The sequence below is a fragment of the Triturus cristatus genome, chromosome 1_1, assembly GCF_964204655.1.
Source record: "Triturus cristatus chromosome 1_1, aTriCri1.1, whole genome shotgun sequence".
NCBI lineage: Eukaryota > Metazoa > Chordata > Amphibia > Caudata > Salamandridae > Triturus > Triturus cristatus.
Window position 1 is genome coordinate 1,092,725,278 of NC_140579.1, and position 27,326 is coordinate 1,092,752,603.

General features: G+C 48.8%; 1 protein-coding gene and 1 long non-coding RNA gene across 2 annotated transcripts in view; one reads left to right on the forward strand and one right to left on the reverse strand.

The window, feature by feature from the left end:
* Positions 1–21,132, forward strand: part of LOC146871609 (uncharacterized) — a 36,026-nt gene extending 14,894 nt beyond the window's left edge. Inside the window, exons 2-3 of the long non-coding RNA XR_014981026.1 lie at positions 19,469–19,742; positions 21,061–21,132. This is a non-coding gene — a long non-coding RNA (uncharacterized LOC146871609). The remainder of the gene's footprint in view (positions 1–19,468; positions 19,743–21,060) is intronic.
* Positions 4,152–6,947, reverse strand: LOC146871610 (uncharacterized). The gene is made up of 2 exons (XM_085599762.1): positions 6,878–6,947; positions 4,152–6,321 (listed from the first exon to the last, which is right to left on the reverse strand). Exon 2 carries the CDS (start codon positions 6,070–6,072, stop codon positions 4,918–4,920), a length of 1,155 nt encoding a protein of 384 aa, XP_085455888.1. The 5' UTR covers positions 6,073–6,321; positions 6,878–6,947; the 3' UTR covers positions 4,152–4,917.
* Positions 21,133–27,326: the final 6,194 nt, after the last annotated feature.

The following is a 27,326-nucleotide window of genomic DNA, read 5'->3' on the forward strand; positions in this document are numbered from 1 at the left end:
CCACACACTGACCACCTGGAACATTCTTTCCACCAAGGACACCACCTCCACCATGAAATCCATTCACTTGGGAGCTCACACAGACCCATGCCCGCACCACATCTTCAACCTCAGAAACCAAAGGATTGGTCAGCCTACTAAACACTTCTATCACCACCGCAACATTTCCAGATGCCTAGAAACATGTCAAAGTCAGACCACTACTCAAAAAACCCTCTGTCGACATCCGCAAACTCAAAAACTACCGACCAATCTCCCTGACCCCATTCCCAACTAAGGTACTGGAAAAGATCATCAACATCCAATTCATAACACACCTGGAGCAGAACCAGTTACTTGATGCCTTCCAATCCAGCTTCATCAGCAATAACAGCACATCAACCGCCCTTATCACAGCCACTGACAACATCAGAATCCTCCTTGACTGAGGAGAAACAGCAGCTTTTTGGGTCCACCTCCCACCTTTCATCTCTGAACTCAAGGAGATCACCTGCAGTGTCCCCCAGGGCTCATCCCACAGCCCCAAGCTCTTCAACGCATGTATAACCCTACTGGCCAACATTGTCAAACACAACATTCTCAACACAATTTCCTATGCAGATGACACCTAACTCTCACTCACCGACGACCCCACCACCACCAGAACCAACTTCCACAGATGCATGACAAGCATTGCCGACTGGATGAAGAACAACTGCCTACAGCTGAACACAAACAAGACGGAAGTACTCACCTTTGGCAACAGCAGGAACACATGGAATGACTCCTGGTGGCCATCAGACCTAGGACCCGCACCCACTCCCATCAACCATGCCAGAAACCTCAGAATCATCATTGACAAAAAGCTCACCATGAAATCACACATCAACGCCGTCTTCTCCGCCTACTTCCTCACTCTGAGCATGCTACGAAAGATCTTTAAGTGGCTACCACAACACACGAGACACACCATGACAGAAGTCTTCATCACCAGCAATGCCCTCTAAGTAGGAATCACCGCACACCTCCTACAGAAACTTCAGACCATACAGAGCACTGCAGTGAGACTCATCCTCGGCCTTCCCCCGAAGAACTCACACCCCACCTCAGGCAATTCCACTGACTTTGCTTGATCCCTACTCTTCTATGTGTTTGTATGCTAGATCCCTACTCTTCTATGTGTTTATATGCTTGATCCTGACTCTTCTATGTGTTTGTATTTATTCTTTGCTTCATCCCTACTCTTCTCTGTGTTTGTATAAGAGGGGCAAAGTAATATGTTTCTTTATAATTATGCACATATGTATATGTGTGTGTCTTCACTTGTATATATTCTCTTACTTGCAGATTTTATTCGAAGTGTGACATTACATGACATACATACAAATTACACGTTCAGTCCTCAATTTTCTTATTAAGGTAGGAAAGGAGGGTATAACTACGGGCATCGATTAGTCCTGATAAAAGCCGGGGAAGACACAAAATCTGGCTGAAACACGTTGACTAATTTGCAGAGTGGAGGGGTGAATGGTTCAGAATTTAGCATATTCACCTGGTCTGAGATACCTTAGGTACGATTTCGGAGTAGCAGGGATGCGGACTACGCATCCTGAATTCCATACTTTAGAGATTATTTTTTGACCATATATTTTTCCCATCATGACTGCGGGAACTCAACCGCCTACAAACTCTTATTTGCATACCTTCTGAAAGTGTGGGTTTTTCAATCCTGGGCTGGCGAATTACAGCACCACAAGACTAAAAGTACTATCTACAGACTTACACTCTTTTGATAAATAACATTGCCTGACCTGCTGTGATTAATTTTTATTCCCAATATATTTATCGCACCACCTTCAGGACTGGGTTGAGGTCTGTTTCCCCTCTCCGAACCTCAGGTGCACCATCTTCATGAATTAGAACCCCCAGAACATTAGACATTATATAATATCACCTGTGGAATGATCCCTTCATGTGACGCCCCAGTACCATCTTCAGAATCTTGGTTCTTTCTGAATCAGGAACTGCTTTGACAACTTGTGCTTTAGATTTTTCAGAGCCCTACTGCATTATAATAATTGGATAAAGTACCATAATCACAGATGGCCTTTCTGACCACTACCCAATAATTGTGAATCCTGCGCCCTGACGAAGGATTTCTAAAGTACATGGTACTTCCGAAACGCGTGTCTGCGCACTTCTTTTATAATTTTCTGTACCTATTTTGTGATTGTTTTTATGTTCTCCTTACACATTGTATGTAACGTTGTGTAAAGTGTTTAATGTAGTTGTGTATTTTATTGTATTGCTTTTTCCTTTTTTTCGCATGATCTTGGTGTGTTTGTTATTTTGGAGACATGTACAGCCATTGAATGTTCTTTTAGTATAGATTTAGGGATCTTCTTCTATTTACACGCAATACTGTGGATTGTTTATTATATGTACAATGTAGAAGTGTGTCTTTTAGAACAAACTTTGATAAAAACAAATGAAAAACAAAAAAGAAAGATATGTATGTTTTTGATAATAAATGATTGAAAATTAAAAGTGGTGTGGGGCATATATTTGTCTGGCTATATTACATATCTTTATAAATATTAAGTGGGGAATACTGTTTACGTTGATTAATGCTGTGTTTTCCCTGGCTAGTTCCCCCCCCGAATTGTCTTGTTCTCAGGGACCCTCTCTTGTTGGGAAACAACCTTTACAACGCAACTTTTACAACGTAATGCTATTACAACGCATTTTTTACAACGCAAAAACTTTTACAACGCATGCATTTACAACGCATGCTGTTATATGGTAAGTACTTTTACAACGCATATACCATTACAACGCATTTTTTATAAATTTTTAAATTTAGGATGTTTGCAAAATAATTAATTAATATTTTATTATTTTTATTAAATACTATAATAGATAAATATGAGAGTAATTATTGAGTATTTATTAAAAAAAATAATTATTTTATTATTTATATTAAATACTATAATAGAAAAATATGAGAGTAATTATTGAGTATTAATTATTTAATCTTCAAGAAACATTTAAAAATATGAGTAGTACTTTAAAAGATTAATACTGGAGTACTTTTAAAATATGAAAGAGTATTTTAAAAAAGAAATTAAAAATGAGTAGTATTATGAGAGTTTAATACTTGAGTATTTTTATCTTTCTTAATAAAAATGAAAATTATATAATAAAATATAAAAAGAAAAAAAGGTACCTTTGGAGTATGTTAAAAATAATTAATTAATATTTTATAAATAATATTAAATACTATATTCTAAAAATAATTATTGTGTATAATTTTTTAAATTTCTTTTGAAATAATAAAATATATGATTATTATTAAAAATGATTAATACTTGAGTAATTTTAAAATCAGAAAGAGATTTTAAAACTTTAAAAAAAAACATAAACAAATAAAAAAAATGAGTAGTATTATGAATATTTAATACTTGAGTATTTTTAAACAAAAAAAAGAAAAATAAATTATTTTTTTTTTTTTAAAAAGTACTTTTGGAGTATTAAAATAAGAAAAATGAGTAGTATTATGAATAAGTAATACTTGAGTACTTTTACATTAAATTAAATAAATGATAAAAAGTAATTAAAAAAAATGATAATTTTGGAGTATTAAAATATGAAATATAAAAAATGAAAGAAAAAATTATATTATATCTAAAATAATCAGTTATTAAAAATAAATTTTACATGATATTAATACGAAAAAAAAAGAAATAATAATATAGAACTTACTTTGAAAAAATATCTACGCTTTTGCATTGAAGTCTATGTGCTAAATTGTCCTTCATTTATTTTGGCAGCTTAAGAATATACAACCCGTGGAACAAGAAAAGAAGTAGCGAAAAGAGAATAAAAAGCAAATTTGAAAGGAAAAAGAAAATAGTCGAGGTAAGGAACACATTTAGTAAATTTACAAATTATAATTAACATTTTACATGTTTAAATAACAATTTGATAAATAAATAACAGTAAACAAATAAGGTTTATTAAATATTTCTTTATTATAACAAACATAGAAAAAACTTTTATGTTTTATACTTTTTTATAACATAATGTACATTTATTACAAAACATGTACATAATTTATTTATATTTATAAACATTTATTTACAGAAAAAGTAAATTAAATAGTCCATTATTAACATTGATGCACGCGATGACGTCATGACGTGAACGTAGACGTAAGGCGCCATTTTGAAGAGCATCGGAGGAGGAAGCAGCAGGAAGCTGATCTGCGTCCAGGTAGGAAACTTTTTCACTTTTATTTATAGATAAAACCTTTAAAAAAGAAACATATATAGTAAAAAAAGAATAAGGAGAGGTTGCGGAATAACTAATTGATGTTTAAAATGTTTTAAAACATGTCCACAATTATGTCATTAATGTATGCCTATGTCGGGTCGCGAAAATGTATTGGTTCTTTAAAAAATGTAAGTAACTGTAAAAGTAATTTAAGTTACTGTTAACAATGTTTATTTCATAACTTTGGAACCAATAATAATGATTTATATCTTCATTTAAAAAAAAAAATTGCGTATTCTTAATTTTTGATAAAGATTGTTATTAATTTGGTGTTTATGCAGCAATGTGCATTTTTGAAAATGGATTGACTTATGAATTTTTGAATAGTTGGTTTTTTTGTGGATTTTAAGGGTCGTAGTTACTTATGAAGTTTTCAAATAATTTTTTACTGGCCTTTGGTTTTGGAAAAGTTGGTCGAATATCATGGTAAAGTTGATTTGGTAACATTGGTTGTTTAGAAAAAAATGAAGATTGAAAAAAAAATACAATTATTAGGAGACCCGACTTTTAAATTTGAAAAAATGTTTGAAAAATAATTGAATGCCAATTGTAATTAAAGGATATTTAAATTTGAAGCAAAGCAGGAAAGTAAGAACAAAACTAATTTTAGAAAGAAAGAATGTTAGAAAGATTTTCCAGGTAGTCTAGAGCCACACACAACGTAAATTGTTGTAATATAGCCAATAGTCTCTCTGACATTTCCTTAGTTTTGACAGTTACTCGTGGGTTTAGACTACCTGCAAGTGTTTGGGCTAGTCCCATTTCTTGAAAACTTTGCTCCTTCTTCAAAGTTTCCAAAAAAGAGTAGAAATTTGGATGAGGTTTGTCAATTGTATGGTTGAAGGAGTTATGCCATCCCTCAATGGCATTGTTTGTTTTTGCTTCTCCCACTAAACAGCTCGTGTAGCAGTTCCACCACTCCACATGGAATCGTGGCTTCCTCCTGCGACCCGATCTGCTTAGGTGCCCAAACCATGTGCCCTCGAAATAATTTAGGATGGGTGCCAATTTCTCTTCATTACTTGTATAATAAACAGATTCTATAATAGCAGTGTAGTACTCGTCCACACTATCGGGAGGAACAAAACAAAGTGCTGTTAATTTTTTTAGTTCAAACTGTAGTTTGCTATCACGAGAATATTCTGCAACTAGGGATGTTTTTTGTAATTTACGCCAAAAAGCCTGGGAAAAATGGAAAAAACATCCCTGAATTTGGGTATCCGTGTACGTTTTATTGATCACATTGATCATGCTCAATTCAAAATCAATTATTATTTTCCTAGGACTTTTAGATGTTTTACTTTTAATAACTGATAAAAGTTCAGAGTATGTTGCAGAAGTCTTATCAGGTAGCAAACTATATACTAAGGGAATTACATTATTGTTAATTTTGGCATGTATAGTGTAAATTTGAGTGAAAGGATGGGGTGTACTTTTAAACGTCCCATCCATCATCCAAATTTCACTATTTTCTAACTTTGCAAGGTTACGTGGGGTACTAAAAATAAGAATTCGTTTCTGAGGGTTTTCGTTGTCATGCAAAAGGAAAGGTTCATCAGAAAGATCATGTGGAATTCTAATATCTGAAAAAGTATGTGGTGTAGATAATTGGATGTTACTTGCCTGCTTTTGTCTTTGAATAATTCGTCTCAAATTAGGAATTATAGGCATGTTACTAGCAACATGACTGGGGACATGCTGTGCAACCTCTCTTAAAATGGATCCTGTAGAATCATTGGAGGTGCTAGCAATAGCTTTCATTTAATTAACAGTTTCTCTTATTTCTACCTCCATTGCAGAGGCAGAGTGGTTATGTTCTGTTGTTTTCACAACTAAATTATCAAGAGTAACCGCTCTGCCACTGCAATGGGTAGTGTAGTATTGCACACACCTCCAATGATTTCTAGGAAAACGTATTCTTTCCTTACTATATATGTATCCTGCATGGTTTAATACATTTTTTCCTTTCCTCGATTTAATGTATTTAGCTGCTTCAAAACTTGACATTATCTGAAAAGAGAAGAAAAGAAAAAGAAATTAGGATGTAAAAGTAAATACAATACCTCTAATGTTACCCCTACACCATCTAACACTTTCCCTACTGCTGCACCTTCCTGGAGTTAGAATAGTAAATTGTTAACCCTACACCATCCAACATTTTCCCTACTGCTGCACCTTCCTGGAGTTAGAATAGTAAATTGTACCCCTACACCATCCAACACTTTCCCTACTGCTGCACCTTCCTGGAGTTAGAATAGTAAATTGTACCCCTACACCATCCAACACTTTCCCTACTGCTGCACCTTCCTGGAGTTAGAATAGTAAATTTTACCCCTACACCATCCAACACTTTCCCTACTGCTGCACCTTCCTAGAGTTAGAATAGTAAATTATACCCCTACACCATCCAACACTTTCCCTACTGCTGCACCTTCCTGGAGTTAGAAAAATAAGTTATTTCAACTACAACCCTTTTTTTTATGCATTTTGGGATCTTATTAAAAATAATAAGTAAATGGTTTGACTAACATATTGATGGATTTATAACAGTGTTGTTTAAAAATACCTTGTTTTTTTTGGATTTGTTTCCTTGGTGAGGCTTCTGCTGTGGTATTGGCCTGCTGGCTGGAGTTTTCAGTTATGTGTTGATCAGAATTTTACAACAAAGTTGCAAACAATTGTCTGGAAAAATGAAAAAAAAAATTGAAAAAACTAAACACTTTCACAACGTTGGTGACAAATGCAAATTTTGATTACATTTTTTAAATTATGACATTGTATTTAACTATTACTACATAACAATTTTTATACTGCTGCACCATCCTGGAGTTAGAATAGTAAATTGTACCCCTACACCATCCAACACTTTCCCTACTGCTGCACCTTCCTGAAGTTAGAATAGTAAATTGTACCCCTACACCATCCAACACTTTCCCTACTGCTGCACCTTCCAGGAGTTAGAATAGTAAATTGTTACCCCTACACCATCCAACACTTTCCCTAGTGCTGCACCTTCCTGGAGTTAGAATAGTCAATTGTACCCCTACACCATCCAACACTTTCCCTACTGCTGCACCTTCCTGGAGTTAGAATAGTAAATTATACCCCTACACCATCCAACACTTTTCCTACTGCTGCACCTTTCTGGAGTTAGAATAGTAAATTGTACCCCTACACCATCCAACACTTTCCCTACAGCTGCACCTTCCTGGAGTTAGAATAGTAAATTGTACCCCTACACTATCCAACACTAAGGTGCCGATCACGATCCGGTAAAAAAAAAAAGGCCCGTCCGACTCGTATCCGGTCTTTTTACCGTACGAATCGGACAAGTGACGTACAAACTGGCAATCACGATTCGCATGGTAAAAAGTCCATATGAACCGCCTCGGGAATCATTCCCCACACGTCCTCGGGTCGGAAAATGTGTCCGACACGTCCTCGGACGATTTACCGTACAAATGTGAAAAGTCAAGTCCGACCGAGGAATCACGATCCTACCCGTGCGTCCCAACTCACAACCGTATGGTAAAAACACCGTCCGCACCGAACTCCCATTGCAACCATGGAGATATGTGCCCGCATACGCGCCAAACACTCCCCCCAGCACCCTTACGTTCGAGTCGTACACCCCGTTAATGTACACCCCCCGTATGTACACCCGTGTACGTGTCGAACCCCCACCCGTGTATGTACACCCCAGTACGTTCGAGTCGTACCCCCACCCTTGTACGTGTCACACCCCCGTGTACCCACACCCCAGTACGTTCCAGTCATACCCCCACCCGTGTACGTGTCGTACCACCGTGTACCAACACCCCAGTACGTTCCAGTCGTACCCCCACCCTTGTACGTGTCACACCCCCGTGTACCCACACCCCAGTACGTTCCAGTCGTACCCCACCCTTGTACGTGTCGTACCACCGTCTAAGTACACCCCAGTACGTTAGTCATACCCCCACCCTTGTACGTGTCGTACCACCGTCTAAGTACACCCCAGTACGTTAGTCATACCCCCACCCGTGTACGTGTCGTACCACCGTCTAAGTACACCCCAGTATGTTCGAGTCGTACCCCCACCCTTGTACGTGTTGTACCACCGTCTAAGTACACCCCAGTACGTTCCAGTCGTACCCCCACCCGTGTACGTGTCGTACCACCGTCTAAGTACACCCCAGTACGTTCGAGTCGTACCCCCACCCCTGTACGTGTCACACCCCCGTGTACCCACACCCCAGTACGTTCGAGTCGTACCCCCACCCCTGTACGTGTCACACCCCCGTGTACCCACGCCCCAGTACGTTCCAGTCGTACCCCCACCCTTGTACGTGTCGTACCCCGTGTACACACACCCCAGTACGTGTCGTACCACCATCTAAGTACACCCCAGTACGTTCGAGTCGTACCCACACCCCAGTACGTTCCAGTCGTACCCCCACCCCAGTACGTGTCGTACCACCGTCTAAGTACACCCAGTACCTTCGAGTCGGACCCCCACCCCTGTACGTGTCACACCCCCGTTTACCCACACCCCAGTACGTTCCAGTCGCACCCCCACCACAACCTCCTAAGTACGAAGCGCACCCCATGCCCCAACATCACAACCGCATGTACGAGTCGTGCCAAGCCACACACAAGGACAGCACCGTACACCCAAATGGACCATCTACACACCGTACACACGCTCAAAACGCACGTACACAACCAGGACAATACAATACAATACAACACAAGAATACACTATTCAAATGGCACAAAGCCACTAAACATGGCCAACAAACACTCATAAAACACACATTCACTGACCTGCAACTGCCAAAAACAAACAGAGGCCCTAAACACCACCACTCCTTATAACACACCCACCCAAACTTCAAACACAGCCACACCCACCAATGGACCAATAAAAAGGGCCCACACACACAAACCATGAGCCTTTGCAACAGACTCACTGCTGCCAGACACCACAGACAACTTACAGCACCTTACTAAAAGCTTCACCACACCTTACACTTGCACACCTTCACACAACCACCTTCACAAACACCCCCTCATCACATTCACACACACGCACAACCACACCCACACACCCCCCACCATCCACACCCACCCCCCACCATCCACACCCACCCCCACCATCCACACCCACACCCCTCACCATGCCCACTACCAAGAATCCAAAGTTCAGTAACCGAGAGTTGGAGGTTCTTGTCGATGAAATCCTCAGAGTCGAGCCACAGCTCTTTGGAACATTGGTCAGAAACACCAGCATGGCAGCTAAAACAGCCATGTGGCAGACCATCGTCGATGCTGTGAATGCTGTTGCGGACACCAGAAGGACCAGGCAGGAATGCCAGAACAGGTGGTACGATCTGCGGAGGAGGGTCCGAGCCAAGAGGCAGGAGGAACACGACCAGGCCAACGCCACCGGAGGAGGGCCCTCCCGCAGACCCGTACACTACCATCCCTGGGAGGAGAGGGTGATGGCCATACTGCCGGTGGAGGCAGTCGAAGGATTAGAAGGACTCCGAGACCCGGGTGAGTACACAAACAACGCACCTCACATGGGGGGAACGGCATCCACAACCAAAATCACTAACAGGCACGCAACCACCCCAAGCCATCGCATGACTCAACCACACTCCATGAGCACGCACATGCCACTGCTGCCACCATGCCCCATGCACCCAGCTGGACAATGTCAAGTCACAGGCCACAGAAGACACCAACACATGACACGGTAACCCGGATGGCGGGAGGGTGGGCCCCAAAAATCACATAGTGCAACTCAGAAGCAGACAACAATGCCCTCTGCCCATATGGCCCAGGTCACAGCCAGACAAACACTGCGTCCCCACACAGGAAAGACTCGCCAGCAAATGGCGGACGCCTTGCATCAACACATGGGGGTGAAGGCACTGTTTGCACATGACAGCAGCTAATGAACAGCCAACATTGTGAAAGAGTGGCAGCACACACCACCATAGCAGCAGCGCACAGACACACATCACACCCAATGGGTGCCTGGAGATCAGAAACAACCTCACATCAACAAGCCAAGGGCCACTCAAAGATCTGTTAACAGTGTGTGCCCAGGAAGCTGGGCTGAGGTGACAGAGGGTGACACACAGAGGGAGGGAGAGGGGGACAGAGAGGGAGGGAGACGGACAGAGGGAGGAGGCTGACACACGGAGGGAGGGAGAGGGGGACAGAGAGGGAGGGAGAGGGGGACAGAGAGGGAGGGAGACACAGGGAGACGGACAGAGGGAGGAGGCTGACACACGGAGGGAGGGAGAGGGGGACAGAGAGGGAGGGAGAGGGGGACAGAGAGGGAGGGAGACACAGGGATGGAGGGAGAGGGGGACAGAGAGGGAGGGAGAGGGGGACAGAGAGGGAGGGAGACACAGGGAGCCGGACAGAGGGAGGAGGCTGACACACGGAGGGAGGGAGAGGGGGACAGAGAGGGAGGGAGAGGGGGACAGAGAGTGAGGGAGACACAGGGAGGGAGGGAGAGGGGGACAGAGAGGGAGGGAGAGGGGGACAGAGAGGGAGGGAGACGGACAGAGGGAGGAGGCTGACACACGGAGGGAGGGAGAGGGGGACAGAGAGGGAGCGAGACGGACAGAGGGAGGAGGCTGACACACGGAGGGAGGGAGAGGGGGACAGAGAGGGAGGGAGAGGGGGACAGAGAGAGGGAGGGAGAGGGGGACAGAGAGGGAGGGAGAGGGGGACAGAGAGAGGGAGCGAGACACAGGGAGAGCAAATCAGCCGTGTGGCGTGTGCGAATGTCTGCTCGTCAGCGGGTAGACTGCGTGCATGTAGACAAGGGTGGCCAGTCCCAGAACCCCCCCCCCCCCCTTTTCACCATGGCAAGACACAGGGCCATGTCACAACCTGTTCACGAGCACAACGACAGCTACCTGGATCATATAAGTGTGTGGATCCACTCCATGTGCACATGTACAGTGCTACACGGAAGGCGCCAATGCATGGCTCGCCACACCTGCCCACTCCACTGCTGACTGCAGTCACACTTGACGCAGCAAGTAAGACCGTGCCACACATAGTTAAAGGGGCCAAAGTGGTGCCCAAGGGACACACCCATGCACAAGTGCACTGTGAGTGGAATGCAATACAGATCCAAATTCCAAGAGGAAATGTCCCAACTTTGAAACAGATGAAACATGGATGTTGCATGCACCAAAATTAACATTGTCTCTCTCACACACAGGTCAATGTTGTGGTTCACCCCCCAACACTGGGGGGGGAAGACTCACAGGACCCGGATCTGCGGGAGCCCGATCCCACCGGCAGCGACCACTCTCACCACTCTGTGGACGACCCCGACCGACCTGGCACCTCTGGTGTCCAACCACCTGCAGCACCTGCGTCAGGTACAACTGGGCCAACCACCACCCCCACTCCTGCCACATCCCAGGAGACACCCAGGATCCCTGCCCCAACACCACAATGCAGCCAGGCTGGCCAGGAGGGACACGGTGTCCCGGGCACCCAGGAGGAGGCAGGTGACAACGCCAATGCCACCCCTCAGGGGTCCCGGAGACCCGATGTATCCACAAGGGCAGGCCAGGTGCAAGTGGGCAGGGGTGGTGGGAGTGGAGGACGGCGGAGGCGCGAGCCTGACCAGTTGGCTGGGGAACCGGTATTTGCCCATGTCCGTAACATCATGGACACATACCAGAAGGACACCACGGGCATGGCCCAGGTTGTGTCCATCCTCGAGGGGATCAAGACCCAGCAGGCCCAGCAACATGCCAGTCTACTGCAACACCAACGGAGGATGGAGGACAGACAGGCTGAGCAAGTGACTGTGTTCCAGGGGATTCACGATACACTCCGTCGGATGGCCGACAACATGGCCGACCCTCCCTGTGCCAGAAGGCGGAGAACATCACCACCCTCAGGAGGAGGAGGAGGAAACATCCGATGGAGCATCCCAGACGTCGTCACGGCCTGCTGCTGAGGGTCCCCGCAGGAGGCCGGGTCGTCCACGGAAAGGACCGTGAGGGTCGGCGCTACATCACCAACTCCCAGGACACCTGGCCTGGCACCTGGCCCAATGGAGCAACAGCATCACAGCATCAAGAGACATTCTCTGCCACATGGCCCTGCTGGTCACTGGCTGACCAATGTTGACAAAGACAGTGGCATGGACTCTGAGGATTTCAAATGGCAAGGACACCAACTCCCCTACAGAACTTTGGATTCCAAACTCCCGGAAAGCCCCTCACTTTGTCCCCCCCCCCCCCCAATAATAAATCACGCTATGAAGAGTAGATGCCTGCTGGTTGCATTATTACCTAACATGTGTCTTGTAAAGTCTAAACATGCCTGAGTCATCTTTTGTCTTCAACCATCCACACCCTGGGGCCTGAGTCTGGCACAGGACACATGGGTCACAGTGTATTAGGCAAGACAGACATGGAGCACCATACACACCCGTGATGGGCCCAACCAGCTGAGGGGGTGGCCGAACAACCGTGCAGACAGACACATTGAGTACAGCAACAGTCATGCGCAGAGGTCAGGGATCCAGTCCAGTGTCCTGGGGGGCTTCCAGGTATGTGTAGACAGGTGGCAGAACCATGTCCTGCAAGCTTGAGTCCGGTGGATGCAGAGAATGGGGTCCTGGACAACGTTGGATGCATGGGGATGGCACATGTCACAATACCCACACAGTCATGGACATCATGCCCAATACACAGTCTCAGCCCACACACACAGCTTGCATCTTGCTACTCGACACATTGACACATAGCCACAATCAGGGAATACCATGCCAGACATGCTGGATGCACCGTGGCAACACACCAGCATTGACTGAGAAGAGGCACCTTGGAGGCATAGGGACACCTTTATTAGTCATGTTTTCGGGATTGCAGAGGCAACTTGAAGTACACATGAACACATCATGTGGAGTAACATGTGGGTCCAACACTGGCACCCCCCTTCTGCAGCACAAAAGCGTGTTCGCCATGGAACTGGCACACAAGCGTCGGCTAACAGCTGAACACCCACAGCTGCTCACGGAGAGCCTGCCATACACCATAGATCCGCTGATGTGGAAGTCCCACACCATGTCAAGCCAATGCTAACCGTACGTGTCCGAGGGCAGTGTCACACACATTGATGCCATCATCACAATCCCCTATCCCATCACTGATGACTGTCAACCAGGCAGACCATCTATTCAGGTGTACACAGCTGCATGTCGTGTCCCATGGTGATGCTACATGGCTGCAGAGGAACCAAACATCGACAGGGGCAATGTGCATACATCGTGAACAACTGCCACACCCAATACACCCCAGATGCATCCCTTACCCTATGGAGACTTCCAAACGTGTCCGTGCCTGTAACGCTGAGTCAGCCCACGATGTCATGTCCATGATGAATAGCAGTGCCACAACAATGCAAGCAGCAGACGGCATGCGCAAGTACCTGGGGAAGAGAGACACACAAGTAGTCAGCCACAAAAAGCACAGCCACTTGCATGTGCATTTACTCGACACATGTATGGATGACAACATGCTAGGTCACAATTATGACTGGGGAAATACAACCATCACTGCCACCATCACTCCAGTGACACACCCACACACACCTCTGACTCACGTGCCATACATGCAGGTGGACACACACATCACAACACATGGCACACGGGGACCAATGCGTGCACACTCAGACCCTGGTACTCACCACTAAGCAACGAAGTCGCGTATGAGCCGAGTCCGGATGTCCTCTTGCGGCTCCACATCCTCCACATCACTAGCCCCATTGCCAAGCCCTTCGTCCTCCACGGGTGGATGGTCCTGGTCATCTTGATCCAGGATGAGTGGCACAGCTCTTTCAACTGCCATGTTGTGCAGCATGCAGCAGACCATGAAGATCTTGCAGACCTTCGCCGGGGCATATGGGAGTGCGCCGCCGGTCTTGTGTAGGCACCTGAAACGGCTCTTCAGCAGGCCAAACGTCCTCTCGATCACTCGCCTTGTCCGGCCATGGGCGGTGTTGTAGTGGAGCTGGGCCGGCGTGATGTGGTTGCGGAGAGGTGTGAGCAGCCAAGGCATGTTGGGATAGCCAGCGTCCCCTACATGGGAAGCACATGGACATCGTTAGAACTGGTGAAGCGGTCGTGCTGGTAGGTTATGCAAAATTACAGGACAGACAGACTGTACCCACCAACAACACATGCCCGTTCGTTGCGCAGCTGCATCATCATTTCAGGCATCCTGCTACGCCTCATGATGTAGGCATCGTGTGCTGATCCTGGAAAACGAGCACAGACATGTGAAATCACCATGTTGGCCTGACACACCACAAGGGCATTAATGGAGTGGTAGTGCTTTCGATTGCGGTACGCCACCTCCCGTGCGTGTGGTGGTACCAAAGCTACATGTGTCCCATCTATGGACCCAATGACATGGGGCATCCCTCCCAGGGCATAGAATCCATGCTTGACCGCAGTCATCTGTTCAGGGGTTGGGAACTTGATGAAGTCATCCAGGTGAATCAACATGGCCTCTAAGAAATCATGCAGCACACGGCAGAACATGCTCTGGGAGATGCCACCAACATTAGCTATGGTATATTGAAAGGTACCCGTGGCAAGAAAATGTAGGGCTGCCATTACCTTCAGCTGGGGTGTCAGTGCCGTAGGATACCTGTGCTGCGGTTGCAGGTGTGCTGCCAGTCTCGCCGTCAACTCCAGAATCAACGGTTGGGGGAAGCGGTAGAGCCGGATGCTGTCATTCTCCTGCATGGCAGCCAAGTCCGGAATTGGTCGGGCAAGAGGCGGCGCTCTGCAGTAATTTGGAAGTGACAAGGAAGAGTGAGTGCACTACGACAACAATTCATATGTACTGAGCACATGTTAATCTGTCAATACACATATGCTACATAGGGAGTCAGGTATGTGCTACATGCCCAGGACACGTATGGATGCAAGGTGACACTCCTACCAAGACCCAGCTACACACGGAGATTGAGAACCTCCCCATGCCACGCCATGGGAATAGCTGTGTCCCAGTGCAAGTGAACAGCCAGACGCAAGACAGGAGTGACATACGCCCACACATCAGCAGCAGTAGGATGCCGATTGCAGAGACTGGTAGCGGAACACTAGAGCCACAGGTCACATGACATCACACTAGGACAGCCCACACACCTTGCCATGAAGGTGCACATGTCATGACTCACCACACATTCATTGTGAGGATGCAGACATGTCCTTGTCACGCTACTCCGTGTCCCATGCATACATGTGCACCTCACATCCGATACCACATGTGGCATGGTGTGGGAACAGTGTGCAATGTCAATCTACACACAGACACATGTTGGTTGCTGCAACGGCTGCAGCTTTTGAGGGTGCTCCAACATCAACCTGATGGGAAGCCCCCACACATACATAACATAGTCACATTGTGCACCGTGGGTAGTGACAAGTCAGGTGTGGTAACCCCTGTACCGGGCATCAGGGGACACTTCCATGTGTTGGTGTCTGTGCCATGCCAGTGACGCTCACCCCAAGTGTGCAGTACGACATGCACACATGTCAAAGGAGTCAAGGGCATGCCTGGCACACATTGCACCATCACACAGTACATCTGTAGACATCTCATCATACATCTGGTGCCTTCTCAACTCAGGGGTCATGTTCCACATCACAGGCCGTCACACCTGTGCCCCACACATGTAGTAATGCACAGACGATGCCTCGATGTCAATTAATGGACAAGTATGTACATTCATGGACAAGTATGTCCATCCATGGACAAGTCTGTCCATCCATGGGCAAGTATGTCCGCCCTATCCCTACCTGTGTGCCGCCTGTCACCACTGTGATGTGTGAAAACCACTGTACTGCTGCGAAGAGGGCCTGTGTACGTTACCATTTCACTATGGGAGTGCTGCCGTATGTGTACCCATCGTGATGGCGAGTGTACAGGCATGTGTGCGGGCCGTACCACTACGAGTACGCATACGCAAGAACACCCATAGTGGTACGGGCCGTACACACGCCTGTACGTTCACTATCACTACGAGTACGCATACGCGACAACACCCATAGTGGTACGGGCCGTACACACGCCTGTACGTTCACTATCACTACGAGTACGCATACGCGAGGCCACCCATAGTGGTACGGGCCGTACACACGCCTGTACGCTCCCTATCACTATGGGTGGCCTCGCGTATGCGTACTCGTAGTGGTACGGGCCGTACACACGCCTGTACGTTCACTATCACTACGAGTACGCATATGCGAGGCCACCCATAGTGGTACGGGCCGTTCACACGCCTGTACGCTCCCTATCACTATGGGTGGCCTCGCGTATGCGTACTCGTAGTGGTACGGGCCGTACACACGCCTGTACGTTCACTATCACTACGAGTACGCATACGCGACAACACCCATAGTGGTACGGGCCGTACACACGCCTGTACGCTCCCTATCACTATGGGTGTGCTTGCGTATGCGTACTCGTAGTGGTACGGGCCGTACACACGCCTGTACGTTCACTATCACTACGAGTACGCATACGCGAGGCCACCCATAGTGATAGGGAGCGTACAGGCGTGTGTACGGCCCGTACCACTACGAGTACGCATACGCAAGCACACCCATAGTGATAGTGAACGTAGGCATGCGTGTACGGGCCGTTGCAATGCATTTGGGGTGCCCTAGGGCCCCGGAACGCACCGTACCTGTGTGTGAAGCTCCAAATTACATAGGGGACACATGAGGGACAAGTATTAAGGCCTACATGCATGCTGGTTGTCATGGAGACCAAGTTCAAATTTTGAATTTGTTCTGGAAGGTGCACAGCAGAAGTCAGTTGGAATTAATCTACTTTGTTGCAATGTGTTTGGGGGGCTGACATCATGCAGGAGAATGAAACCGATAGAGTACACACAGACTGCTAGGTTTGAAGGGATTGGTGGAAACATAGGATGCAAATGTGAGTGACCAATCACTCTGTACTCCTGTGCATGAGACAGGGCAGAAAGGCAGATATAAGGCAGCAAGGTCCCATGACGGAGCACTTGCCTGCACATCTTTGAATTCGTCGACCCAGCTGCTGCTACTGATTCCCTGGAACCATGTCAAGGGCTGTGGAGAGGACACAGCCATTCACCCTGGAGGAGAACCTGGCATTGCTGGATGTGATCCTCCCACAGTACCCCCTTCTGTATGGGCGACCAGGGTATCAGGTGAGTGCATAGGCCACTGGCACAGACTGTCCCTTTGTTGTGACTGTGACTTCTGGCATTGTGTCCTGGTGTGACACACATGCTATGTACTGTAGGGGGGTTCCCAGGGGGGGGATGCCTGATGTCTCCCAGCCAGAGCATGCTGTGGTGCATGTCTGCTCTCCTCACTTGCATCGTGTTTACTGTGACATTCACTGCATGTGGCATTACACATTGTGCCTGTCTAATACTCCAGGGTATGGAGCTACTACAGTCCTCCTGTGATTCTGTGGTTACCCCAGTGTGACAGGTGACTGTACCTACAGATGTGTGTTTGTCCACTGTACCTATGCTGAGAGTGTCCACATGATGTGTTCGTCCCCTGGACATCTGTGTGTGTAAGTCCAATGTCATTCGTGTGGGTGCATATGTGTAGTGGACCACCCCAGATGCGTGAGGCCTGGATATGCCCTGCACATCTCATGTGAGCAGGGGGCAGTGCTGTGTGTCTGACGTGCAGAGCCAGACCCACACCTGTGAGCCCCCCCGATCTAGTGGCACATGTGCAGTGAGGTTTGTATCTGCATTTGGCAATGGCAGGTGAATGTCCTGTGTCTGTGTACTCTGCTGAGGTGGCGTCAGTGGCCTGTGGCATGTGACTGCTTTGAGGTGCTGGCCAGACACAGGAGGTGTGTGTGCAGAGTCCTCCCAGCAGTGCCCTGAGACAGGAGGGGTGGGTGCAGAGTCCTCCCAGCAGTGCCCTGAGACAGGAGGGGTGGGTGCAGAGTCCTCCCAGCAGTGCCCTGAGACAGGAGGGGTCGGTGCCTAACACTCCCAGCAGTGCCCTGAGACAGGAGGGGTGGGTGCAGAGTCCTCCCAGCAGTGCCCTGAGACAGGAGGGGTGGGTGCCTAACCCTCCCAGCAGTGCCCTGAGACAGGAGGGGTGTGTGCCTAACACTCCCAGCACTGCCCTGAGACAGGAGGGGTGGGTGCCTAACACTCCCAGCAGTGCCCTGAGACAGGAGGGGTGTGTGCCTAACACTCCCAGCACTGCCCTGAGACAGGAGGGGTGTGTGCCTAACACTCCCAGCAGTGCCCTGAGACAGGAGGGGTGGGTGCAGAGTCCTCCCAGCAGTGCCCTGAGACAGGAGGGGTGGGTGCAGAGTCCTCCCAGCAGTGCCCTGAGACAGGAGGGGTGTGTGCCTAACACTCCCAGCAGTGCCCTGAGACAGGAGGGGTGTGTGCCTAACACTCCCAGCAGTGCCCTGAGACAGGAGGGGTGGGTGCAGAGTCCTCCCAGCAGTGCCCTGAGACAGGAGGGGTGGGTGCCTAACACTCCCAGCAGTGCCCTGAGACAGGAGGGGTGTGTGCCTAACACTCCCAGCACTGCCCTGAGACAGGAGGGGTGTGTGCCTAACACTCCCATCAGTGCCCTGAGACAGGAGGGGTGGGTGCAGAGTCCTCCCAGCAGTGCCCTGAGACAGGAGGGGTGGGTGCAGAGTCCTCCCAGCAGTGCCCTGAGACAGGAGGGGTGGGTGCCTAACACTCCCAGCAGTGCCCCGAGACAGGAGGGGTGGGTGCAGAGTCCTCCCAGCAGTGCCCTGAGACAGGAGGGGTGTGTGCCTAACACTCCCAGCACTGCCCTGAGACAGGAGGGGTGGGTGCCTAACACTCCCAGCAGTGCCCTGAGACAGGAGGGGTGGGTGTGATGCACAGTGTGAGCCTTGATCATGGATTGTGACATTGCCATCATTCCACCTGTGTACCTACAATGGCACGTACTGCTTCTTCCCTCCCCAGAGGATCATGTCCCTATGACAAAGGTGCAATGCGTTGGCTGCATGACATGCCTTGTTGTAACCAGCTAATGTTTTCTCATGTGTCTCTCTGTGACATGTGGCTGGTGTATTGATGTGGTGTCACTTGTTCTTCCTCACAGGTAGGCGCCACTGCCAAGGAGCAGATCTGGCTGACCGCCGTCAGTGCCGTGAGGGGTGTGGATGGTCGGAGGCGGAGCCTGTCCCAGGTGAGGAAACGCTGGCAGGATATCCGGTGCTGGACGCGGAGGATCGCACGGGTCCTGCTGGGGCACTCACCTGAGAGCCACAAGAACCGCGGGCGCCGCCGTCTGAGCCACCTCCACAGGCGTGTGCTGCCGGTGGTCTTTCCAGACTTGGAGAGGCGCTTACAGGAGATGCAGCAGCCGGAAGGGGGTAGGTACATGTGTGTTTGTTGTGTGTCACCGGCATTTGTAAGGGCACAGTAGCATGAATTCACTGCCAGGGTTTAAAGGTGCTGTGCAGATCCAGTTTGCCCCAGTATAGCGCTGCGCTTCTGCCACCCTTCCCCTCCTTGCAATGTGTTCCCTGGTCTGTGTGTAGTCACTCCTTCACAAGGTAATGTAGGCTGGCGCTTTGTCCACGAGAACTATGCCTGTGGCATCATGTGTGGGGGTGGTGTGTAACTGGTTTTGGGACCTTGCCTGTGCCCTGTCCAGTTCACTGCATATGGGTTCCATGTCAGTTGGCACTGATGCTGAGTCCAGACATGGGAGTTAGTCTCTCAAGTGTCATGCCTTACAGCGCGCATGTCCTATGTAGTGGCCTGTGACATGCGGTGCATGAGTGTGCGATACGCATAGTGCAGGGATGGTGGCGTGTGTTGCAGTCATTACCATTCAGGAGCATGGAGTTGTGTGGCCACTACTGTCCCCTGGGGCACCTTTTCCTCGGTGTTGTATGTGTCATCCCAAAACGTGGACTACAGCTTAGGTTGTGCTCTGTGCCATTGTCCCCTGGCACCATGTATATAGACGTGAAATTTAGTACAGGTGTCCACTGTGCAGCCTGACCTGAATGTCCTTCTTCATACTCACAGTTGCCAGTGCCTGTGTGTCTTGTTATACTCATCTGAGGATGGGCACTGGTACCTCATTATTTGTACAGGCGCACCTTGGGTGTCTGGCGTCCAATCTTGCATTTTGCCTGCCCCTGTGTTTATCACCCAGACTATGAGATGTTGGTGCCACCTGTGTCAACTATTTGCCTCGTGTAGGGGGTGGTTGGGGCGGGCAAAGCCTATATGTCAAATCCTGATTTCTACTTGCTGGGTCTGGGCAGTGTGTGATGTTTGTCTGGACATACACTCAAGGTGCAGTGACCCAGTCATGTTGGGCATGTTTTCAGCATTACCTATGCAGCATGTGTCTCAAGTTCATGGATATGGTCCCAGGTCATCCCTATTTTCGCCAACGCTGTGTGGTGCAGATGCAGTGCTGGATTGTCCCCAGGGCCTGGGTGCTATGTCAGACTCCGTTTCCTGTAATTTGCTATTGTCTCATGCTCTCCATGGTATTTCAGTGGCATGGTGGCTCAACCAACTGTGGGTTTCATGCCCTACATCGGTACCTTGTTTAGTAGATGTTAGGGATCTTCCTTTTCAGGCTATGCAATGTAACCTATGTAGATTGGACTCCTGTGACAGATGTGTACAGGTGTCTGATTACTTTCTGTCTTTCCACCCTGCCCACAGCATCGTCGGGGGACACAGAGGGAGACATGGACACAGACCAGGCGGAGGGACCGAGCACCAGTGCCAGCCGTGACATCGAGGCTGGCACATCGAGTGGGACAGAGGCGGAGGAGAGTGTGGCCGAGGACCTGTCGACTGGCACGTCAGAATACGAAGCTGACAGGTCCGTGGAGGATGTCTCCGAGTGGGCGGAGGCTGCACCAGCAGCTGACAGCGGAACAACACCTCGCACCGCCCCCTCCGTTCCCATCAGCCGCCTCCCACTTGCTCGTGTCCCTTCCCAGCGTGCCCGGTCACCGCATGTCTCCTTCATGCCAGGCACCGCACCCCCTGCCCCTGTCTCCACTGCTGCCGCCTATGCCGAGTCTGTGGACATCCAGCGGCAGCTGCAGGTTGGTCAGGCTGCGATCCTTAATGTCCTCCATGCCCACGGCCAGACCCTCAACAACATCGAGGCATACTTGGAGGGCATTCATTCATCGCAGGCTGACCAACGCAGCTTGCTTCGGTCGATAGACTCGACACTGACTGCAGCAGTGGGTCTCCTGCAGCGTGACCTCCCACCACCTACCCCTGCCCCATCCACACTTCCCACTCCCATGCCCGTCCCACGTACACCCAGACGTCGGCATGCACCCACATCAACAGACACAGGCACCACACCAGCAGGGAAGGTCCACCGCACTCCTCCTGACACGCACACACAGGGTGAGGTAGGCACACCCACTGGGTCGGGGGGCAAACGTGTGACACGCAGTCAGAGTGGGAGTCCGCATTCCACCCAGTCCACTCCCTCCAAATTCCCTCCCCTCAGCTCTCCTGGCCACCTCTCCCCCAAAGACTCCTTCATGGCCGCTCTGTCCCTGAGCCCCACAGTGACACCACCCCGCAAGCGGTCAAGGAGGTCCCCGGTCAGGGTGCTTGATTCCCCCCCCCCCCCTGTCTACACCCTCCCACAGTGGCGCTGCGACCCATCCCTCTGACCCCCCCCCCCCCCCCCCCCCCTCCTTGGGGCCTGTGGATCCTTCGGGTGCAGGGGAATCCCTGGAGGACCTTGCAAAGGTGTGCAGTGCCATCCTGGCCTCCGCCTTTGGCCCTGCCCCACCCCCTGTGGTGGAGTCCTCCATCCCTGCACCCACAACGCCTACCCTTTGCCCTGATGTCCCTGCGGTGCCTGGTGCTTCCCCCCCCCCCCCCCCTGATGCCCTCACCCCTGTGGAAGACGACGGCATGTAACTGTGCAGGCAAGCTAGGGGACACGCATCCCACTGTGTCCCCCATCCAGCTGAGACTTATTGACTGCCCTATGGGCTTTGTGAATATTTAACTGCCTGCAATCCACGGACACTGTGATCATGCTGAATAAAGCTTTATTTTTTTTTTCATTCTGACACTACTGCTATGCTGGTATTGTGTTGGTGGGGCTGCTACATGGTTTTGGGTGGTGTTCATGTGTTGGGTGTGTGGGAAATGTAGTTGTGGGCTGCTCATTGGGGGGACCCTGGGATCTGTGTGCCATCACAAGGTGTTAGCTAACTTTCTTTGTTCATGTAAGCAGTTACTGCATGGTGCAATTGTCCCAGGGTGTATTCCTCCCTCTGTGTACCCTGATATCTTCCCTGCAGGGTGTTCCCAATCTTTAGCGCAGAGCTGTGTCTACATGAGCTGTGTGTGTGACGGAGCCCTTCTACTTTGGCCATGCATGCAGGGCCATGTCTCCACCTGCAACATTCGTGGCATCCTTGGTGATCACTGTACATGTGTATGGAGTCTGTTGACATGAGTTCATGGGGACATGTTCCCTTGTAGGCAGTATGCATGTGTGTACTTCCAGCCTCACACACATGTGTTACACCCCTCCTGTCTCAGGGCACTGCTGGGAGGACTCTGCACCCACCCCTCCTGTCTCAGGGCACTGCTGGGAGGACTCTGCACCCACCCCTCCTGTCTCAGGGCACTGCTGGGAGGACTCTGCACCCACCCCTCCTGTCTCAGGGCTCTGCTGGGAGGACTCTGCACCCACCCCTCCTGTGACTGGGCACTGCTGGGAGTGATAGGCACCCACCCCTCCTGTCTCTGGGCACTGCTGGGAGGACTCTGCACACACCACTCCTGTCTCAGGGCACTGCTGGGAGGACTCTGCACACACCCCTCCTGTCTCAGGGCACTGCTGGGAGGACTCTGCACCCACCCCTCCTGTCTCAGGGCACTGCTGGGAGGACTCTGCACACACCCCTCCTGTCTCAGGGCACTGCTGGGAGTGATAGGCCCCCACCCCTCCTGTCTCAGGGCACTGCTGGGAGTGATAGGCCCCCACCCCTCCTGTCTCAGGGCACTGCTGGGAGTGTTAGGCACCCACCCCTCCTGTCTCAGGGCACTGCTGGGAGGACTCTGCACCCACCCCTCCTGTCTCAGGGCACTGCTGGGAGGACTCTGCACCCACCTCTCCAATTTCACAATATGTACGCTCATGACATGCACGGATGTGGGTACGCTCCATGCATTCGAGGTGGGGGTACGTGTCGTACTTACACTGTTGGGGTGGGGGTATGCTCCATGCATTCGAGGTGGGGGTACGTGTCGTACTTACACTGTTGGGGTGGGGGTACGCTCCATGCATTCGAGGTGGGGGTACGGGTCGTACTTACACTGTTGGGGTGGGGGTACGCTCCATACGTACGCGGGTGGGGGTACGGGTCGTACTTACACTGTTGGGGTGGGGGTACGCTCCATGCATTCGAGGTGAGGGTACGTGTCTTACTTACACTGTTGGGGTGGGGGTACGCTCCATACGTACGCGGGTGGGGGTAGGGGTCGTACTTACACTGTTGGGGTGGGGGTACGCTCCATACGTACGCGGGTGGGGGTAGGGGTCGTACTTACACTGTTGGGGTGGGGGTACACTCCATACGTACGCGGGTGGGGGTACGTGTCGTACTTACACTGTTGGGGTGGGGGTACGCTCCATGCATTCGAGGTGGGGGTACGTGTCGTACTTACACTGTTGGGGTGGGGGTACGCTCCATGCATTCGAGGTGGGGGTACGTGTCGTACTTACACTGTTGGGGTGGGGGTACGCTCCATGCATTCGAGGTGGGGGTACGTGTCGTACTTACACTGTTGGGGTGGGGGTACGCTCCATGCATTCGAGGTGGGGGTACGTGTCTTACTTACACTGTTGGGGTGGGGGTACGCTCCATACGTACGCGGGTGGGGGTAGTGGTCGTATTTAAACTGTTGGGGTGGGGGTACACTCCATACGTACGCGGGTGTTGGTACGGGTCGTACTTACACTGTTGGGGTGGGGGTACGCTCCATACGTACGCGGGTGGGGGTACGTGTCGTACTTACACTGTTGGGGTGGGGGTACGCTCCATGCATACGGGGTGGGGGTAGGGTCCGTACATATCCGTCTCCACGCTATGTGATGCTTGTGCGGCCCGTACCCAGGCCTTTGCCACGTGGGTACGAGCCGTCCCGCCATTGTTGGGGTGACGTGGGTGTGGGCGTGGTACGACTCGTACCCATGCTCTTCAGGCGTGGGTACGGGACGTACCTGTCTGGTTGTGTTGCCGGTTCGCGTCGTGACGGACTTCCGTTGTGGCGGTCGCTGGCTTAGCTGGACACGCCCCCACCCCCTCGTAGTGACCAGGGCATGGGAGTCAGGTATGTCCTGGGCATGTGTGCTGTGTGACTTTGGTGGGGGTTTTGTGGCCTGCCCTGGCCCTGCCACCCCCACCCCACCCCACTTTCCCCCCTCCCTTAGTTATTCTGACCTTCTGCGGCGTCTGCGTCGGAACCTGTAGAGGAGGTCGACTGCTATGAGGGCCGGGATGACACGTAGGTTCGGGTCCATGTCTGTCCGTCGCATGCAGGTACTCCTTGTTCGCGTCGTCCTGTCTGTCCGTCGCGTACTGGTCCTCCTTGATCGCGTCGTCCTGTCTGTCCGTCGCGTACTGGTACTCCTTGATCGCGTCGTCCTGTCGCGTGCTGGTCCTCCTTGTTCGCGTCGTCCTGTCTGTCCGTCGCGTACTGGTGGTCCTTGTTCGCGTCGTCCTGATTTCCCGGCAGTTTTTGGCAGCCGGAAAATATTCACCGTGCGGGATGACGTCGGTGCGAATCGTAATTCCTGGTTCGTGAATGGCATGCTGCGAGCGTCCCGACGTCAGGTCGGCACTTTCCCGGATCGCATTTGTAGGTTTATTTTGTTCGGTCGGGCTTTTTTACGATTCGTACGGAAATGGTGTTCCCGTGCGAATCGTAATTCCTTGTTTGTAAATTTTGACGACCGGGTACGCGTCGGACGGAGAATATGCTCCGTCCGACGGTTCGTACCCGGTTTTTGCCGGATCGAGATCGGCACCTAACCCTACTTCTACACCTTCCTGGAGTTACAATAGTAATAGGTATGACTATTACATTGTTAAATTTATAACAGTGTAAATTTAAAATACCTATTTCTTTAGTTGATTCTTTTCTTGGTTTGGCTGCTGCTGTGGAATTGTACTGCTGGCTGGAAGTTTAACTTATTTGTTTTACTGCTTTTATACACAAAGTTGCAACCGATTGTCTGTGAAAATGAAAAAAAAATTTAAAAGTTAAAACAACTTTGACAACGTTGGTTTTAAAAAAAAAAAAGAGACAAATTTTTTGTAAATCTGATATTTTATTTCACTGTAACTACATCACATATCATATTTTCCATGGTGCTGCATCACACTTGAGATTGAATAATAATTGGTACACCAAAACATACTACACTTTCAATACATTATGAACTTAGAGTAGTAATGGATACCCCTACACCATCACTCAATTTCCCTACTGCTGCACCTTCCGGGACTTAGAATAGTAATAGTTACCCCTTTACCATCAAACGCTTTCTCTACTGCTGTACCTAAGTGCAGTCATATTAGTTATTGTTACTCCTGCACCATCGCACAATTTCGTTTATACCATACAACACTTTTGCTAATGATAAAAATATATTTTTAAATTTAAAGAATAAAAAAAAAATTAAATCATTTACCTTCACAATAGCAAAGGTGAGTCGATTACGTTGAGGTGATGGAAAAATAGGGAAACGATATCTCGCTTTTGATAGAAAAACAACTTTCTGTTTTAGGAAAAACAAGTAGATGTTTTAAGTTGGTATATCTTAAAGTTTCTTTCTTGAAAAAAAATTTAAAACAGAACATTTTATAAATTAATAAAAATATTTTTAAAGCATATTTTGTAAGGAAATAAAACATGATTTTAGACAAAACAAGGTGTTAAAATATATTAGTGACTAGTAGTTGCAAAGTAACAATGCTTCTCCAAAGGATTGCAGTGTTCTCCAAAGGATTGCAGTGTTCGGTCAGTCGAGGTCACAGTCTAGGTGTCAGAGGGTCAGGTTTTTACGTCTGGTCTCTCTGGTAGTTGATAATCAACTGATTGCAAAATGGTGTCTTCCTGGTATTTATAAGTTTTAGTCAGTGTCACTATTAATTTTTTTTAAAACAGCGTTCGTTGTGTTTTTTAGTATATTTTATTTTGCTGTGGAAAATGATAATTTAAAAAAATCATTAACAGATGTATAGTTTATTTGTTTGCTCCGTTTTGGCATCCATTTTGGAACATGTCTTTTGCTATTGTTTTCATAGAAAGTGTTGTAGGACAAGTTTTCAAAGTGAGATGGATAAAATGGCGACTATGTGTATGTGTCTTCTGTTTTCATCAGTTTTTTTTCTGATATAATCATGATTTAAATGTATATGAACTGTTGTTAAATTTTTCGTTATGTGTAAAACTTTAAAATGTGTGAAAACGGATTTTTTGGGGAAATAGGAGTATTTAATTTTAATACTCGAGTATTAATTTAAATACTCACGCATACATTTTGTAATGCATTTCAGTAGATTTACGTTCAGTTTTGCTCCACATTTTAATACACTTCCCCACCCTAAAACCCCTAATTTCCCTGCATCCCGTGCCAGATTTTATTGAACTTTTTAATAAAAAATATATTTATTTTGCGTTGTAATGGTATGCGTTGTAATGGTTTTCGTTGTAAAAGCACTTTTAATTATTTTAATAAGTTTGGCGTTGTAAAAGTATTCGTTGTAAAGTATTGCGTTGTAGTAGTGTTTGCGTTGTAAAAAATGCGTTGTAAAGGTAGGCGTTGTAATAGCATGCGTTGTAACGTCATACATCCGGGTAGAGAGATTACACCAGGATGGGTGGGAGGAGTACACCTTTGACTCTGAATAGACCTGTGCTCTGCT

Excerpts from the sequence above, each read along its gene's own strand:
- LOC146871610 (XM_085599762.1), bottom strand. The coding sequence starts at position 6,072 with ATGAAAGCTATTGCTAGCACCTCCAATGATTCTACAGGATCCATTTTA.